At 40.7% G+C, this 18,714-nt stretch overlaps 1 protein-coding gene across 18 annotated transcripts in view; it reads left to right on the forward strand.

The window, feature by feature from the left end:
* The window catches only part of TACC2 (transforming acidic coiled-coil containing protein 2), a 131,404-nt gene that overhangs the window by 104,243 nt on the left and 8,447 nt on the right, over positions 1-18,714 (forward strand). For 15 of the 18 annotated variants that reach the window (XM_080597102.1, XM_080597105.1, XM_080597092.1 and 12 more), the window contains 7 exons: positions 3,529-3,590; positions 4,435-4,550; positions 5,320-5,491; positions 6,630-6,770; positions 12,586-12,729; positions 13,802-13,878; positions 18,069-18,112. In XM_080597102.1, coding sequence (XP_080453228.1) covers positions 3,529-3,590; positions 4,435-4,550; positions 5,320-5,491; positions 6,630-6,770; positions 12,586-12,729; positions 13,802-13,878; positions 18,069-18,112 — 756 coding nt within the window. Of the gene's footprint in view, positions 1-3,528; positions 3,591-4,434; positions 4,551-5,319; positions 5,492-6,629; positions 6,771-7,680; positions 7,771-12,585; positions 12,730-13,801; positions 13,879-18,068; positions 18,113-18,714 lie in introns of all 18 variants that reach the window. The other 3 variants (XM_080597103.1, XM_080597106.1, XM_080597100.1) reach the window with 2 other exon arrangements.

Here is an 18,714-nt window from a genome sequence, read left to right on the forward strand (position 1 = left end):
TTTTAGGAGCCCTAAAAAATGGTGCTCTTTGGACCAGTTTGAGGAACTTGGCACTAATGGGGAGCTGAATAAATAACCCAAATTGTTTTGTCTTGGGTTTTCAAGAGAGAGTAGAGAGGCAGCTCAAAGGAAAATGAAAAGGTCTTTTGGAGAAAATTAACTTTTTCTTTCTTTTTATGGTTACTTATAGACATGCGGTGTTCTTCCGTGCATGCTACCTGTTCTCTCTGTGTCATCACAGGAGACTAGGGGCTGAAACAGCTCTTGTTTAGTGCTCTTAGATCCAGGGTCACTGCACCAGTGTTTTTGCCTGAGCCTGTCCCTGTCACGTGAGTGGTAGAAAATGTGATCGAGTATTGAAGGCCCCAGGTTAAAATCCTGCTCAAAGGTTGTGCATTAAGACCCTTAGCATACCACCTCCCCTCCAGGCTTCTGGGATCCAGGTTTCTTTATGCACAAAAATGCCAGGATATCCCCCATGGAAGACAGTAGCCATTCAGGAGCCAGACAATATCACCTTCTATGGCGGCTTATAATGATTTTTCCTCTAGTACCTTTCTATAAGCAGCTGCAAGCTAAAGCTGGAAGTTTCTGTGAAGAGGGCTGTGATTCCAGGTCTGCAAAACATGGAAGAGAGAATTTAGCCAGTTGGAAATGTGTGTGTGGCCTTCACTGAGGTTACCAGAGGAAATACGGCTCTGCAACATCTGCTCTAGGCAGATTGTCAGCTTTGAGGGTGGGAGGAATGCAGGAGTTTAACTTGGCTTAAACTTTTCCTTCTTGATCAGGCTTCATTATTGTTCCTGACTTTTTGACCCGAGTCCCAGGCTGCCACTAGAGCTGCTCTGTACCATTTTAGCCAGGGTCTGAGGAGTTTTTGCCTGATTAAAAACTGCTAAGCTTTTAAGTCAAATGTGTCTGACACAAAGGCATGAATGATCACCCTGGTTTTAATGGGACCGCGCATGCTCGCATGCACGTGCTCATGACTTTATGGAAATCTGTTGAGTCTTCTGTTCAGATAAGTATTTCAGTCTGGGTTAATCCATTTGGTTTTCCAGTCAAACGAGAAGTTTTAGATAGCAGATTCACTTCATTTGGGTTAAAAGAAATTTTTAAGTCAAGAAATATTTTTTAGAAAATAACCACCAAAATCTGGGAAAAATTAAATTATATGGAAGGAATTAGAACAAAAGAAGAGCAAGAGAGACTCTAAAGCAATCATTTGAGCTATCAAAGAGGTAGAAGAAAGAGCACAAAGCTCCTAATTAAATGCTAATTGTCTTGTCTCATGTGTGCGGCATGGTATAGTCAGTTTCAGATTACGTGCTAATTATAATCAACAATGCTTCCGCTTTTCAGATCTCTTAAAAATAATAATTTTTTCCCTTGACAGTCTTGCTCCTGCTGCTTCGAGAGCCCTATGAGTAATTCCAGTGCTGTTGTCAGTGCAGATATTTTTACCCCTCCCAGACGCTGGTGTGACTGCTGTCCTGTAACCCAGCGCTGCTTTTGTACCGATACAGCCCGGCCACTGAGCCGGCCGGTACATCCAGCTCTCATCTGTTGCGTGCTCTGCTTATAACTGCTGCCTTTTTTGTGTTTCGCAGACCAGGAATAAGCAGTAATTATTAGCAGAAAATTCTGATGTAATCGTGCAGCTATTTGTAGGAGTTGGAGGACATCACGTAGTAGGTCTGTTGTATGCATTTATAAAAGATAATTATCTTACCTCATAGGGTATCCTGGGCATTCGTAGATTTAAAAGTACAGAGATAACTGGAGCCTAAGGTTTTGGAGGGGAGATGGTATCTTAGAGGAGATGCCTTGGAGAGGAGATGGTGTGTAATTGTGCTGGAAACTTCTGAGACAGGCGAGATCAAACAAGCTGCGGTTAGCGAGCTGTTAGTGTTGTTCCTTTTGTTCCTAGCTGAAGTATTTCCATCTGTCTGCTGCTGTCTGAAATCAGTAAGTTAAATACGCGTTATCCCAAAAGCCAGTTGGGGTTGCAAATGCCAGGCGTGCTGCAGGCAGCTGCGGGATCACGGCCACCTGTGCCAGCAGAGGATGGTGGCAGCACATCTCCTCCCCCCGCGCAGTGTGCCTGTGTGCTCACTCGTGGCTGTCTGGGGTCGTAAAGCTGCCCACAAGCACCCGTGGTGCACCTCATGGGCTGTGCGCAGGTAAACACAATACACAAGGGCAGGTTCTTGGTTTCTCCTGCAATAAGACATCCAGAAGGTTGTTACCATCTCCTTGTTTCAGGTTTGGTTTTGCTTTCACTAGGTAGAGGCTTGTGTCTGGTACCTGAAGGTTGTCTGTCTTACCTGGCTTCCGATTGCCATTAAAACAGACGGTGCCAGGAATTTAAACGTGAGGAGCCTGCTCTTATCGCATTCTCTTCGCTGAGACATTTTACTTTAATATCTCCCAGAGGTCAGTTACTGTGAGTTTGTGGCTGTTCCTCCTCAGTGGTTGTTTTACAAAATACATAGACTGGGGCTTCTTGTATTCCGTGGTGCTTTTTATTCAAAACAAAACAAAACATAACAGGTAAGAGGTTATCTTTAGGGCTGCTTTGTTTTTAAAGGACACACGTTCTAACGATGGTTACCATTAGACTCATGGCAACAGGGTAAAATGCAGAATTAGGACAAATTAATGATGCTTTTATTTTTTAATGTCACTTTAAGGTGTCACTGAACAAAGTCTTTGCTTTTATTTGGGTGCAGAAAGGTATGCTCTCCTTTCCAGTTTGCTGTGTTTTATCTGTCTTCCTCTGTATCAGCTCACTACTAGGTGACCACGGATTGGAGGGAAATGCTGGTTATTCCCCCTAGTGTAATTAGGAGATTAGAAGTACAGCAGCAGTAAAGATTTGCATTTTTATTAGGGTTTAGATTTAGGGTTCTTTGTAAACCTTCCCGCCTCAGGCTTTTCCTCCATAACTTAAACATAAAACCAGCCAAGTAAACTGGGCTGTTGTCTCACCCCTTGTTCAGTGAGCATGCAGGTATTTTATACATCTTTTTATCTCAAGTGATACCACAGTTGTCCTTCTTAATTAAGAACTGTATGATATACATGAAGAAACAGAAGTGATTTTATTTTACAACAGCTTGCTTTTTCTGTACGTTACAGGAAACTGGAATCAACATTACAAATAATTGAAAAACGTGTTTTCTGTGATAAGATGACACAACAGGGGAAAGTTATCTGCTCGGGAAGTGCTCTGAAACTTTGTTAATATTCTGAGCTCTGAGGCAGAATCTTGGACAAGCTGATAAAGCAGAATTTTTTCAGGCAACTCCATTTGCCTGATATGTGTCATAGATTCATTGTTGAAAATCGGTGCAAGTACATCTTCTGCTTTCTCTCTCTGTATATTCTATTTTTAACATCTCATAGAAAAGTATCAGATTAAAATTTCAGAATGGGAATGGCCCTCGTAAATGAGAATTCTCATTTACTTATGCAAAAATTAATTCATGGCATGTATTTAATGGCTCTCTTTTGTTTCTGTTACAGAATTGGAATATGGCAACTCATATGAAATAGAATATATGGAGAAAATTGGCTCCTCTGTGCCTGTAAGTTCTCACTTCCATTTCCATTCATTTGCATTCCCTTGTCATAACCCACTATCCTGATAATGCCATCAACCTCACTACCCCTTAAATTAATTATAATGTGCCTGAAGCAGATTTACAAACCCAGCTCCTTTAAATTGGCGTAACTGGGGTAAATTGCATGTGCTTTGTTGTCCTATATCTCGCAGAGCTTGTTCCATTTTATTATTTTATTTTTAAGCTAGTATCATAGTAGTTCTTTTTTTGGAGATTAAAAGCAACTCAGTAGTCCCAGCAGTGTAGAGTACAGAGCTGTCTACACCAGCTACTGAGCTATTTTTAGAAAATTAGAGTAAAACTTTTGAGAAGATGGAGGGAATCCTGACAGAATTCAGAATGAAGGTGAAATATAGAATGCAGTGCTATATGTTTGCTATCAGTTGTTTGGCCTTCCATTTAATTCATGGATTTGATAGCTTGAATAGATCCAGGGGGGGGTGTATCCACAGGGGAGTTTAAAAAATCAAGTATGTCTGTCAGTTACATGAACTGATGAGAAAAATGTTGATTTCAATGAATATTTTGGTAACTTTCAGTCAACAGGTGCCTCCTGCCTGACAGGACCAGAAATCTGATTAACTCCGAAGTGGGAGAGGAAGAGCCATTACAAAGAATGAACTGTTTAGGTTACGTTCTTTAATGGTTTCTTCCTTACAGGGATCATCTCACTATCAGTTAGCGTGGGCTGGGTTACAGTCCTATGTTGTCAGCTGTTCGTCAAGTCAATCAGTCACTTAAAGCAGTGAGCTAACTGTAAAGCAGAATGGCTGAATTGGTTACTGAGTCTTTCTTTTCCTGTTGCCAGCAGGATGACAGCACCCCGAAGAAACAATCTTTATACCTAATGTTTGATGCACAGCAAGAGAGCCCAGTCAAATCGCCTCCTATCAGACTGTCTGATTCCACGACGCCGTGCTCAGGGTATGTCGCTGCAAACAAATTCAGCAATGGAAAAGGGTGTCAGGGAACTGGGTTGCCATCCTAGCACGCAAGCAGGCAGTTCTTCCTCTCTCTGCTTCTGTGTTGCTGAGTTGTTTGTTTATAAATAGATTCCCATCTGTGTACACATATGATAGAGAACAGAGGGCAAAGGTACAGAAGTTGTGCAACGGGAAGGAATAAGGACATGTATTTCTTCTTCATATTCTTACTAAATAGAGTTATAGTGGCAACTGTTTCACTAGGCTGTGGCTTCCTTCTTACATTTTTATTCTCAGATAATGCGGTCGTTTTCATTTCAATCTAGAAATCATCTAATTGCAACTTGTCACTTGGACTTTCCTAGCTATATGTTCTAAACAATGAGTCTAGTTCATAAGAACAGGATGTGTGGGTTGTGTTTGCTTTCCAAAAATTTTGCTCTTTAAGGACATCTGTTCTTCTTATGAAAATTTGTTTCTTGGGAGAGATTTAGGTCACAATGAGAAAGGGGTAAAAAGGCAAGTGAGAAATATTTAAGGAATGTGAGTAACCCTTCTGACGGAACTGGGTTTATTTAGATGGCTCCAGCGTGTTGCTTTAAAGGATATTGCAAAGTGTTGTGAGATATAATGATAGAAAGATGAGTTGAAAGAATATTTATATTTACACACATGAAAGTACCGAAGAGGACTTATTTAGGTGTTACCAGAAGCAGAATTGTGAAGGCCTTGTGCTCCACCCTGAAAGCCTGTACACAATCCTTTTCCAGGTCAAGTTTTGAAGACCCTGAAGCCCAACAGTCCTCTGGAATAAAAATACAACATCCAGCTTCCCGAGTCCTAACCGCTAGCCAAGAGGCGCACTTACAGTCCCCAGACAAGTCAAAACAGAAAGACTTGGAGCCCATGACCCTAGGAACAACTCCAGAGGCTATTGAAATAGTAAGTAATTTATGTTAAGAGCTTGGGAATTGTTCTGTTGCAGAAAATTCATGACATACAAGAGGCAGAACATGTGGATCTTGCAAGCAGAGCGAAAAATCAGACTAATGCTTAAAGATCTTAATAACAGCTTGGGGTAGGACCCAAATGAAGGAGATAGTTTGATGGAACTGGTGGAATGCAGAAGAATTTTCCCATAGCTTTAAATGCTCTTTTGATCAGTTATTCCAAGCTGACGTTTTGAAGTGCTTTTTTCTTATACAGTTTTTTTTACTTTGTACTTTAACCTGATATATACAAAGATATTTTATACATAAAAGGGGCGTTTTTAAACAAACATAGAGACATGGTTTGTTCTGTTGTATGTGGTGTAAGATTTCAAAATTACAAAACAACCCGTTGGAAAAAACAGGTGGCCTTTCACATTTTCTTGTAAACTGTTAATTGTGTTGTCATGTGATAATGTAAAATTCACTTTTTTGACCAAGAGAACTTAGCCCAGCTTCTAGTTAAATCACTTTTTTCAGTGGCTTATCTGGGTTAGATTGTAATTACTAGTGGCCCCTTCCTTTCTTGAGCCTGCAGTGCACACAGACTTTAGAGCATTGCTTCTCAGGTTCAAGAAGGTTCCTTTAAGGCTTCCACTTTTCCAGAAGAACTTGTTTCATATATGCCTACAGCACTAGGCTCGCTAAGTTACATGACAACATATGATTTACTGAAGAGCAGAATGAGAAGCTCACCTTAATTCTGTGCATAATTTGTATTGTTTAACGATGCTGTTGATACAGTGTTGCAAAGCATTTGAATTAGCTTGGAGAGTTTTCTCACTGTATGGAGCCTTGGGTGCTCAAGTCTGAGAGGTCTAGCTTTTGTCGTAATTCGTTTTAGCCTCATATTATGTCTTTATCCTGATCATCTTATAACTGTGAACATAACTTAGGTATAACTCATTAAATTAAGAAGAATTATTCTTGAAGCTTATCTGTTACACCTATGAATTGTGTATTGAAAAAGGAAATCTTCTGTGAGGTATGAAATTAGTAGGAATCAATGATTTGCAGACATGTACGTTGCTGTCAGCCTGAATTACTTGGACAATCTCCATTACTTATTCAATATCCTTCTTACCCTCCAGACTTCTCCTGACGACTCCTTTGTCTCTGCTGATGCTCTTCTCAACAGGATATCTAAGAAAACCTCAATATGTGATCAGCCTGAATATCTAGATCCTGACTTAGCAGAAAAGAACCCGCCAGTATTTGCTCAGAAACTTCAGGTTTGTAGCAGACATATAAATGTCCCTTTTACTTGAGTTTAAAAGTTTGTCTTTACATAGGTCGAGAATGCTTTACCTTGTCGGAAAGGGGTGGGAGGTGACTTGGAGTGGAGTTGGAAAGGAAGGAAAACAATGATTTAATTCTTCCCAGGGTAACTTTGGCCTTTCAGGAACCTAAGGGACAGAAAGATTTTACTTTAATTCATACAATGCATAAAATTGAATTTAAGTTTCCTTGACAGTTTCAGCTATCCCATACCATTGATGTATATATATTTTGCAGTAGTCTTTATGAAGCAGCTCTAAAACCCTAACCCTATAAAGCTTGAACACAGGACTCTTGTGGAGAGTTATCTTGACACCTGACCTTAGTAGGTCTGGATACATTTTCAGAGATGAAGATCTGAATACTGCTGAAATGAAAATTAGGACTTGTTGTTCTAGTAATCTATCTAATGCAGAATTTGGCATGGTTTCTTTTAGGAAAAGCAAATCCGTCTGCAGAGCAGTTTTGCGTGTCAGGACATATTTTGTAGAATATTCACAGTGAAATTTCAGAACGGCAAAGGTTGAATTGAGAGTGGCAGCTGGCATAAATTCACATGAAATGAGAATGAAAGAAGTCTGTGAAAAACAGCTTTAACTGCAGAAAACATTTATTTTTACCCAAAGCGTTATCCATACTTACCCCCTAATAAAAATTGTCTGTATAGCTATCTCAAAACTAACCACAGACAGGCATTTTGTACCAATGTTCCGGACGTGAAGGGAATATGGGACACGTTTGTCACCCAGGAATTGTCAGGATTCTACATTAAAATATAACATTTAATTTTTTAATGTGTTCAACATTTTTGCTGTGTTCTGAATACATTTTTTTGTGGATTGCTTGTAACCAAACACTTGACAGGAGGAGTTAGAGTTTGCTGCAATGAGGATAGAAGCACTGAAGTTAGCCAGGCAGATTACCTTGTCTTCTTTCCGCTCCTTAGATGCCGAGGTATCTGTTTTGTGCCTGCCGCGTGTGTGTTGTGTGCTCAGACTAAGACAGTGCTGCTTTTACTTTAACACGGTACCTAAGGCTCTCAGAGTGCAGTGCAAAGCTGGGCGCACCGAAGCGTGACACGGAAGAGCATGCTGCAAGCAGTACCGCACGCAGAAATGCTGTCACCTGCTCCACCTGTGGAGTACTGCTACACCCAAATTAACAAAAGCTAAGGCAAGAAATAGGTATACACGCATCCCAGGGTTCAGAGGTGAGAAGTTTGACCAAGCCTGCCTTCAGGCTTCTGAAGAAAGGGACTGAAGCAGGTCTGGAAGGGCTGTTCCCAAGGAAGAAGACCTCCCTAACACAGTTTATCTTTATTCTTGAAGATTTAAAGCTCTTTTTCTGATTTTCATTTTATGGCATGCTGGCTAGTGCCTCCTCAGAGTGATGCTGTGCACGGCTCTAGGGATGCACATGGTCCTCACTGGGTTTGCACAGGGACATTCCCATGGCCCTGTCTCAGCCCAGTCACAGGATTTGTTTTAGCTGAATAATATGGATGTCATGCGAGGCTGGGAAGGACTTTTGTCCCCAGATAACTTTACTGTTTAGGTGGGACGTTGCTGATGTTAAATTAGCCTGTGATGGCAAACCTTGTGACCTACAGTGACTGATGGCCTGGATTACATATAATAGGATCCACCAGACAACTGCAGCGACTTAAGTTCTGATACTACCTGGCAGGCTTCCCTTCTGGTTGGCTGGCCACAGTTCTTTCCTTCGTGTTGTATAACTACATTTAGCATTTGCTAAGCCATTGCAGGGTGGGTAACAAGCACAAACAGTCTCCATTACGATGTCCTGGGGTCATTTTTCTGTAGGTGCAACTTGAACAGAGCCACTTGGGTTTGTGTCAGCCACTCTGCAGATGCTGAGGTGGTGTAGGGTTGGGTGTTGAAATAAGATGTTGAAATAAGTAAAGGAGAGAAACTGAAAGGAAAGGCATAGGGACAAATGGGATTAGAATATCAACACTTTGAGATGCTCTCCTGGTAGTAAGAGAGGTTTATTTCCTTCAGACAAGTATACCTTTTTTTCTAGTAAAACCACATGCAGAGAACTTACACCTGGATTTTACTTGCTTTTCAGTAGAGTTACAAGCATAAACAGGTCTTGTTACACCTCCATTGACCTGTGTGCACATGCATCAATTAGTTAAAAGATCATATCATTTGATATGCACCCAGACAGTGTGTGAGTGCTTGTAGAGGGTACGCTAATTTTCAGCAGGGCTAAAGACATATTTCCCTAAACAGTATGATAAAAACTGCTTATCATTTTCATTGCAGTGCCTTTCTTTGTTTTCTTGCACTTTGACCTTCTTGAAGCAAGATAACTGTAGCTGGTTAATCAATATGCATTTATTCCCATTCGGGTCAGATATCTGGTTTCTGTAAAAGGTGCTGGGAAGAGAAGGGGAAGTGCACTGCACTCTCAAATATTTACACTAAGATCGCAGTGACCTACATTTAGTAGTAATTCCCTGCAGACTCTAATCTTTCTGTGTGAGGTTTGGTGACTTATAAATCCCTATGCTTATTATTATCCCAATTAACTGCTTACCATCTTGGCAGTTAGGCACTGAACTGAAAGCATCGACTGTCATCCTGTTGGGCTATTTTATTTTCCGATGATAGGAATATTTGGAGGTAGAAAATATCGACTAGTGAATTGGACATCAGTTTGGAGCTGTGTAAAATTGGCTTTTGAGATAAAACCGCAAAGACCAGTACAGGATGCTCTGACAGAGGGTTTGTTATGTTCCTGCCAAAGAGAGAAGCCAGCAGCCCAGCTGGGACTTGTGTGAAGTATTTCCAAAGTCAGGACAATACTGGTGGGACCAGTAACCGCCAGCATTTCTACTAACTGGTTAAGTTCTAAGAGCTTTTGTAGTCATTTTTGGGAAATTTTAAGGTTTTCTTGCATGTCATTGATATTATTCTTTTGTACAATTTACTCAAATGCAAGAGAGAATTAGAGAAAACATCAGTGAGGTGTTGAGTCCTATATACAAAAATGCATAAGTATGTATTAAGTGCCTTAAATGTTCTTTTTTCCTTAAAAATCTTCATCATGTTGGCAGTTACTTTGACACATTTTTGTATGAGCTTAAGGAAATTTGTGTTTCCTGTGCCACAATGAATATTTTCCAGCAATCTCTTCATGAGATCCAGCAAATTACGTGGCAGGAGGCTTTTGAAATATGATATATACAGTTCAATGGATTGATCTTCAGGATGGCCTTTCTTTGGAGGGCAGCTTTGATGATCTAATAGCTCTTTTTCATCTCTCAGTTTATCTTGCCTCGTGTTTGAGGAGGAAATAAAGTACATTTTTTTGAAGCTAGAATACAGAATTTAAACAGCAGTAGTCGTATTTATTGCCTGTTTTACCTTTACTGAGATCTGTGGACAGCACCATGTGTTTTTGTATATATGCATATACACAGATGCCTGAGTTTGTGTCCCAGATGTATTTTTTCCTGCGTAGTTGTTGTATATTGGGAGATAATTTCAAGAATACACGCTCTGTAATTTTGATAGATCTTGCGCTGAGGTAGGAAAATCTCTGGAATTGAGGTTGCACCTCCTTGTTGTGTTGGAATTGATTATTAGTTTGTGGTTAAATGCTGCAAAAAAAGAGGTGAATGGCCTGCACCATAAATACTAGAAGTACAGAGTCAAATGACTCCTGTGTTTAAAAATGAGCAAAAAATACAGAGCAAATTAGTGAGACTCCTATATAAACAAACATGCAGCATGGTGTTTTGAAGTACTGTTTAGCTTGTTAGTGCTCTAATTGAATTTTCTTGTCCGGTCTTTTAACATTGCTGATGTGGTATCGTCATGTTGCCCACAGATGTGGAATTCATAACATCCGTTCCTGTGTTTTCCTAGCATGAGCATTGCGTGTAATTTTTAAGGCAGCTTCTTCAGTAAGGTGTGATGTGAGGGTTCAGAAAGGATTGCAGAACCTTTGGAGCCTTTCTGTTATTTCTGAGGATACGCAAGAAGAGCTGTGAGCAAGTGAAGGATTTATGGAATAGCATCTGACAAAATTGCCTTCAACTGCGTTGATACAAAGCATGTGCTGCTGATATAAATGAGATCTGTTTGTGTGCGCCTTGCGGGGAGGAGGGCTGGGCCGTGATTCAGGCATTACTTACTCACTTTCATGTTCCTGTGCTTCAAGCAGTAGAATACAGCTCTCCTGTTTTACTGATTAAAAAATAATAATTAAAAAATGCTTTTAAAAAATAAAATATTTTATCTTTTCTATATATAATTATTAAAAATATCTACATACTAAGTGCAAGAGCAACATGGCGGGCCCTGTTTCTCCATAGATAAGCCTTATCTTGCCCTTTTGTTAGTGCTAAGCAACCATAAAATCCTGCTAACTCAGGCGGGCCCCTGAAATCTGACTTTATGCCATGTTCTGGCTAATGGGAAAGAAGTCACAAGGCTGTGGGTGAGCAGGGGACCAGCTCCTGGGTCTCTGAGTGAGCACTAAAACGAGCAGCAGAGCCCTGGCCCAGCGGACTCCAGGGCTGCCTCCTCAGACACAGGCTGTGGCTTCTCCTCCTCCCCCGTAATTCCGATTCCTTGGCCAGTTTCATGCCTGTTTGAGAGAGGAGGAGAGCATTAAATCCCAGCAACAGGGATACGGTCACCTCCACCCCGAAATTATCCTGTGCTCCCCCAGCAGCTGAGAGGGAGGACATTTTGTTTCCCTACCGGCCTGAGGCAGGGCCCAGCCGGGCCGTCAGCGCGGGCACATCAGCTGCTTGATCGCAATGTGCAAAGCACAGGGAGGGGACAGAGGGACGTAAAAAGCTGTTGTGGTGCCTCTGATACAGAGGGTCTGCTCTGACGGGAGTGCTGCAGGGGAAGAAGTTCAGGGGAGAGGTGCTATGCTATAGAGTACAAGGAGTATAGACAAGGAGTCTGCTGTTGCTCCAGCAGCAAAGCGTACACATCCAGACCATCGGTCTGCTGCACATGGTGTCTCAAGATGTGGGGTTTTGTTTAGCACCTTTCTAACTGTCTTTTATAAACATCTTGGTTTTAATGTACCGTATGAATTGTTTATTTGTGGAGTGTTTGCAAGATGACGCATCTCAGTTTCTCATAACTCTTCCTCATTTCACATGCTGCTCTCCTTCTGAGTCAGTGTGGACCACCGACGTGAGCAAGAGCAGCAGCTGCAAATAAAACCTCATTTAACATACTAATCGCATGCTTAAATACCAGCAGGGCAACAACATCACCTATATATTCACAGCTTTTATGAAAGAGTGTTTTATGATAGGTAACGGTATACTGCCATGGCAGAACTAGGAAGGTGGGACATCCACTTTCTTCTGATTTTTTGATCTCATCTATTTTTATGGAGGCATATTTCCCCTTAATGAGCTCTCTGCCTCCAATTCTAGTTTCCTCTGCTGATGTGCATTTCTTGTGGATGTTTTTATGAAATCTCTGCATCAGAAAATAGTAAATTGTCTAAAATATTGGGGACAAAGTGCTATCTTTATTTTCTCCCAGTAAGAGTTATATGGCTCTTCTGATGCTTACCATGGATTTTAAATGTTTATTTTATCGTTGCTAAATTGAAATTTCCTTGTCAGTGTTATTGCTGTTATAATTTAGTAGTGCACAGGCTTTTAGTCGTAGCTCAGGATCCTGGTGCCTAGCACCCAGAAAACATTAGCTAAACACATATTTAATGGTTCATTTCTTTGTATTTAAAAAAACAAACACACAGAGAGAACCTGCTATCCCAGCAGATGTTTCCATCTCTAAAAGTGCGCTGTACTCCCGGATCGGCACCTCAGATGCAGAAAGCACCACAAGTCTTCTCTACCCCCAGCAAGACTTAGACTCCGCACTACGACTGGCCAGAGCAGAGGTAATTTTCAGAATTTAGAAAAGGAAATATGTGTCCCTTGTGGTTTACTTTTGTCTTTCCTATTTTCTCCCAAATTCTTCATATTATGATTACTTTTACTATTCTTGAGACTATTCTCAGCCATGCCAAAGCTACACTAGAGGCCACCAAAGCAAATGGCACTACACTGCAAGTTTACCTCTTTTGATGTAAATGAAAATCAGATGTTATATGAGAAAAAATCTTTATTGCTTTTAACTGTATTCTGTGTCTCTTTACATTGGTATATAATTTTATAAAAATTGTAAGATGCTGGAAACAGGAATCATAAGTATTTTTCAAAGATACATATAAAATGAGTCTGGCTAGTATTAGAATAGAGTAGAATACTTTCAGGTAGAAGGGACCTCCAAAAATCATCCAGTCCAACTGTCAGACTATTTCAGGGCTGACACCAAATTAAAACATATCATTAAGAGCATTATCTAAATGCCTCTTAAACATCAACAGGTACGGGGTGTCAACCACCTCTCTAGGAAGCCCATTGCAGTGTCTAATAATTAGAAAAATTGGTACAGTCTCGTGTTCTGAATTTTATGATAGATTGTGTGAACAAAAGGAGCATGAAGGAACGCAGTCCTTGGAGTATAAAATTTAATGGGCAGTCAGCCCTAAATATGCATGCAGACGCTGTAGAGCTTTCTTAGAGAACAAATCATGGGACCATGTTCCAAAACCATGTACGAAACTATTTCAGGTCTGGCTCCAAATCAGACGTTGTATAGAGTAATATAGTATTTCTTGAAAAGTGTCCTTGTTATGATCAGGGATGAAACATGAGACAAGAGCGTTGCATCTACATCACTAAGATAGTTTTTTGAAATGAATATGATTTCACATCCAAACTTCTTAAATTGCATCTTAAAGTCTGTAAAAGAAAAAATCATTGGGAATGCATATATTTGAACCCATTATACATTTGAAAACTATACCTCTGTTAATTAGAATTGGATGTAAATTCATATATTGCACACTTATTTAATTTCTTCTTTAATGGATCACTTATTTTTGCTTTTCTTTTTCTTTGTTTAAGATTGTGGCCAAGGAAAGAGAAGTGTCTGAGTGGAAAGAGAAATATGAAGAAAGCAGAAGGGAAGTGATGGAAATGAGGTGGGTTATTAATGTGTCACTAACCACACTGACAGTCTCTCTTTTCAGACTGTGGATAGTACACAGAGTACCATGACTGTATAATTGTTTTGGTTAGCTGAAATTGTTCAGTTATTTTTAACTGCACACTCTAGGTTGATCCTAAACTGATACTTTGTTTTTGCCATGCGTGGTGGGCACTGTTGTTCAAGGTAGTCATTGAAGACTTATATGTTGCTAATCTCATTTACATCCTCAGAATAGTGAGATAATGGGTCTTAATCTAATGTAATCTTAATGTAAGGAAAGAATTTTCTCCAGTTTGTGCTGCTCACCACACCTGTGAATTCTCACATGGATTGCATTGTGGTGTTTCTCTTGCTTGACTGAATTAGTCTGCCTGCAGTGCTGGCAGAGATGTGCACATGATAATTTAAAATTCACTTTCTGCAAATAATTTTGGCAACAGAAAAGAGCATGTGAAAGTTTGAATATAGGTATGAGTAGTAGAGGCTCCCTTCAGGAGATTATTATAAAATGTTTCATTAACATTAAAAAAAAAAAAAACAAAAATTCAGCTGGCAGTAGAAAAACATTCCTTGGAAAGGAATGACTCTGAATGTTGACCTTCGAGAAAATTCAACATGCTTTTCTTTGAACTGAGCTACACTTTTAATTATCACACACACTAAGCTTGATTTCAGTTAACCAGTGTTTATCTTGGATTTTGCTGCTCCATTTGAGAGCTGACAGAAGGACCCTGAGCTTTTCAGGTCTTTCTAGTTATATCTGTAGTTCTAATGTATTTTATTTCTCCTTGCAAACCCGTCTCTGTTACATTAAATATTTGTATACTGGAACATAACAGGTTTGACCTTCCACCCCAGCCCAGGTCCTTGTCATTTGCAAAGGTGACAACAAAGTCACTGTAGTGGACGAGGTGAAGGGTGTTGCCCAAAGACTCATTTTTGCTTCCCGTTTAGTCAGTTGAAAGTTTCAGCCATTCTGTGTTTCTTTTCCAGTGGTAATGCCATAAGAGCAACATACAGATAAGTTTGACGGGCTCATCAATCTGAATCTGAGAAAGTCATCAATTTTAAAGAGACTTTGTAGAAGTATTTTATGGAGTCTAAAGTCTATTACTTTGTACCATCAAACAGACAGACACAATCCTCAACCTCCACGCCCTTAACTCATAAATGAAAGAGAACTGACAGATTATTTGAGCATCCATCTTTCTGAGTAATAATTTCTGTGGTCGCTTCTGAAACTGACTTTTCTTCAAAATCACTTCTCTTCTTAGTGCCAACTTCTTCCCAAAGTTAAAAGCCCAGGTTGTTTAAAGCTAAGGCCAATGAACCGTATCAAGGGATGACCTGCACGTGCAATTCCTGCTGGCATCCCAGAAAACTGTATTTACGTAGTAGAGGTAATAGGGGATTGTGGTGCAGAAGTCAACAAACACTAGCAGGGATGCCAGGAGTCACACGTGGCAGATTTCAGTAGAGGAGTGCAGGGCTTAGAGCCAAAGCATCTTAAGGGAGGCGTCTGCAAAAGGCAAGGGCAGCCACTTGATTTCTTTGAGAGGAACCATCTCCCAGCACCCCGCTGAGTTCTCTCACCTCCTGCTCTCTGCTTGGGAACGGAACCAAAACCCCGGCACAGCTCTTTCAGTGCATAATGAGGCAAAATGGAAAGGAGCCACCGCAAGCAGTCAAATCTAAGAAGCAACACATGGAATGAAAAAAAACCGTAGCAACTGTATAAAGAATGACTCAGAGCTCAGCACATGCTCCAGTGTGGTACTTTGTCTGTTTTCTGGGAACTGCCTGGGTGCACATGCCTGCCAGCTGCAAACAAGCACTGACAGAGGTTGCTTATCCCTTAATGAAAGGAGAGCAGGGATGATGCAGAGCAGCTGACACACTGTAGATCTATACCTTCGTGTTCCTTACAGGAGTTTGCTTCTGTGTCTATGATCTCAATAAGATTTGATTTAAAAAAAAAAAAAAAAAAAGACCCCTTATGTAAGCCAAATTTCCCACAGACACATCCCTACCATACATGGGGAAAAGGTCTGGCAGATACTGTCACAAAATGATGAAATGTGCATGTGTGCCCAAAGAAAGATTTCACTTGGAAGGTTAGATGTTAAATCAGTCCATGTGTGGTAAATTAGAGATGCGGTAATTGGATGTGACATAATTATAAGCAAGGAATGAAGGGAAAGGCAGGGATTATCTGGCAGTGCAAGCATAAAAGCATCACTTACCCCAAAAGGAGAAGCAGTGCTCCTTTATGCAAGCCCTGCGTACTCTACCTGGAATATCCTGAGATCAGCTAGGTTTCCAGAAAAAATGTCAGTCTGGAGGAAATTCCACTCCAGAGAACAGAGCCCAAGATGAGAATTATAATATTGTAATATTTGTCAAACAGATAACCAGTGGTGGGCCATACCATAATCCAAGGGTGCACCCAGAGACAGGCCTGAAATACTTAAGTATGGTCGTTTGGAGGTCTAATTGATCATGCCTCGGTGTGAGAAGTCAAGCAGGTGACCTCTGGAGAGGTAGCCCTGGATTTCTGTGTTTTTATGACTTAGGAAATTGCAGAAATTCAATAGTAGACTGAAAGACCTAAAATCCCAGAAGTTAAGTCCATGTGGCATCTCAAGGGAGGGTTAAGATGCACCATCACAAAGGAATGATGTGGCCAGCGTCCTTGGGGTTCCCTTCCATAATGTGGTGTTTCTTTAGGCTGCTTGACTAAAAAAGCCCTTTGACATGAATCTGGAACAAGCCCGGATTTACCTCGCCTTCCAAACTGAATATTATTAGAATCACTGTGGCGCTGCAGTACCCACATTTATTGAGCAGCTGCTACGTTATTAGTAAGGGTGGGTAATGCACAGAATGCGGTGCGTGCTTGAACTAGCATAAGCTGCTGAAAGTAAGAAATAGAAAATATTCTTTCGCTTTGTTGCCAAATTCCATGGCGGAGCCCAGGCTGAGAGGTGTTGGACTGTAACAGCATTTAATGCTGTATTCATTGCCTTGAGTCCTTGGCTCATTTTTCTAGGATGATAAAACTTCCCAAAGGTGATCAGTATTACAGGGATATGACATGGCTTTAAAATCCTTCCTGCTTACAGTAGGTTTTTGAGGTAGTCGTCTTCGGACGTGAAAGTGATCCCGGTGTCTGGGGTCTGCTTCTGATGCAGATTTCCCACAGGCAGTGCTGGAGTGGCTGCGTTTGGTTTTGGGGAGCTCCACAGCTCTCTCCTTTCCTTACTGACTTCTGTCCTGGGATTTTCCCGATCCTTGCTGTAACCTCACCAACTGCAGCAGACTGAGCTGAAATGGGGCACGTGAATGCAAGCTAAGACTTGACAAAATATGTATTCAAATACCAGCGGGCTATTTTGAATATCCACTTCAGCTGAAGTGTGCAGTAATTTTGTTTTTCATAGGCAGTCCTATGTGGCTCACAAATCAAAGCACTGATCAAGCTAGTCTCATTTTATTAGCTTTATTTGGCTCTGGAAGGGGATGGATCATCTTTCTAAATCACACTTAATCTGCTTATTTTGGCTAACCTCTTTTCAAGAAGGAAACTCAAAGCCTACCGTGAGTATGTAAAATAAAATAGTCTTAAAAGTAATATTTTACCCCCTCTGTTTCAAAACAGATTTGTGAAATAGGGCATGATGGAATTTGTGCTCCCTAACTGAATGTTTTAGCCATTTTCTCTTAAGTGCTAATGGATCGGTTCTTCACATTTAGAGAGTGGAAGATGAGATACATTTTGGATGAGGGCCAGCTGTACTCCTGTTAGGTTTACTTGCCTACCAGTGATAACTTTTCTTAGTGTTTACATTAAAATAAGCAAACAGAATAAAGACGGGATGGAAGAAAGAAATCGATGCAATTATGTTTATGTTTAAAGCAGGATTGGTAATGTACTTTGGGCATGTGTCAAATAACACGTTTGTTTGTTTCGAAGCAATTCCTTTTCTCTCCCTGTAAAGGAGCAGCGTTTAAGCTGTCAGTTTTATTTGTTACATAGGTAATAAAGAGCTTATAAAAATGTGGTGTGGGATCCGTATCCTGATTTTAATACCTTCGTTCAGTTATCGAGTAGCTTTATTTTCGACATAAGTATTAGCAATTATGATGTTTGCCAAAAGTTGTTTGTTTTTGTTCCCCTTATAGGAAAATAGTTTCAGAATATGAGAAGACGATTGCTCAGATGATAGGTAGGTATTTCTACCGTGAAAAGATGCTATCCTGCACTCTGATTTTCTGAAGAGAGCACAGAAACGTTTGTCTGTAGGCTTCGTTTTGATGCTAGCTACACTTGCTGATGCTGCTGGGAATTGGGATGCATCCGAGGACACCGGTGTGTGTTGCTGGGTTGTGATGAAAAGCCAGAGCTTCGTTTTACAGAAAGCAGACCCCGAGGCAGTGCAGGTAGTACAGCAAGGTCAGGGCTTTTTGTTCTGCATCGAAGCAAACTGTCCCACAGGAAGCATGTTCAGACGCTTTGCCCAGAATTCACGGGTGTCTCTGGGAGAGACTCTGAATGACCTAAAAACCCTTTAGTCATCTGCTCACAGCTGTCTGACAGGAGATACCAAACTTAGCTCTTGACAACAACGGGGATTATCTGTGGTAAGTGCATTGGTCAGACCAAAACCTAGATTAACTTCAATCCCAGCTGAGAGATCGTGAGTGGTCAATCCACCTCCCCAGTTACTTACTGACATAAAGGTCTCCTCTAAGATCTGTATTGTGGCAGAGTTTGCCTCTCAGTAATCAGAAAATACCTTTGTTATCAGAATGCCCCATGAGTGAAAAA

This window comes from Anser brachyrhynchus, assembly GCF_964034855.1.
Source record: "Anser brachyrhynchus genome assembly, chromosome: 6".
NCBI lineage: Eukaryota > Metazoa > Chordata > Aves > Anseriformes > Anatidae > Anser > Anser brachyrhynchus.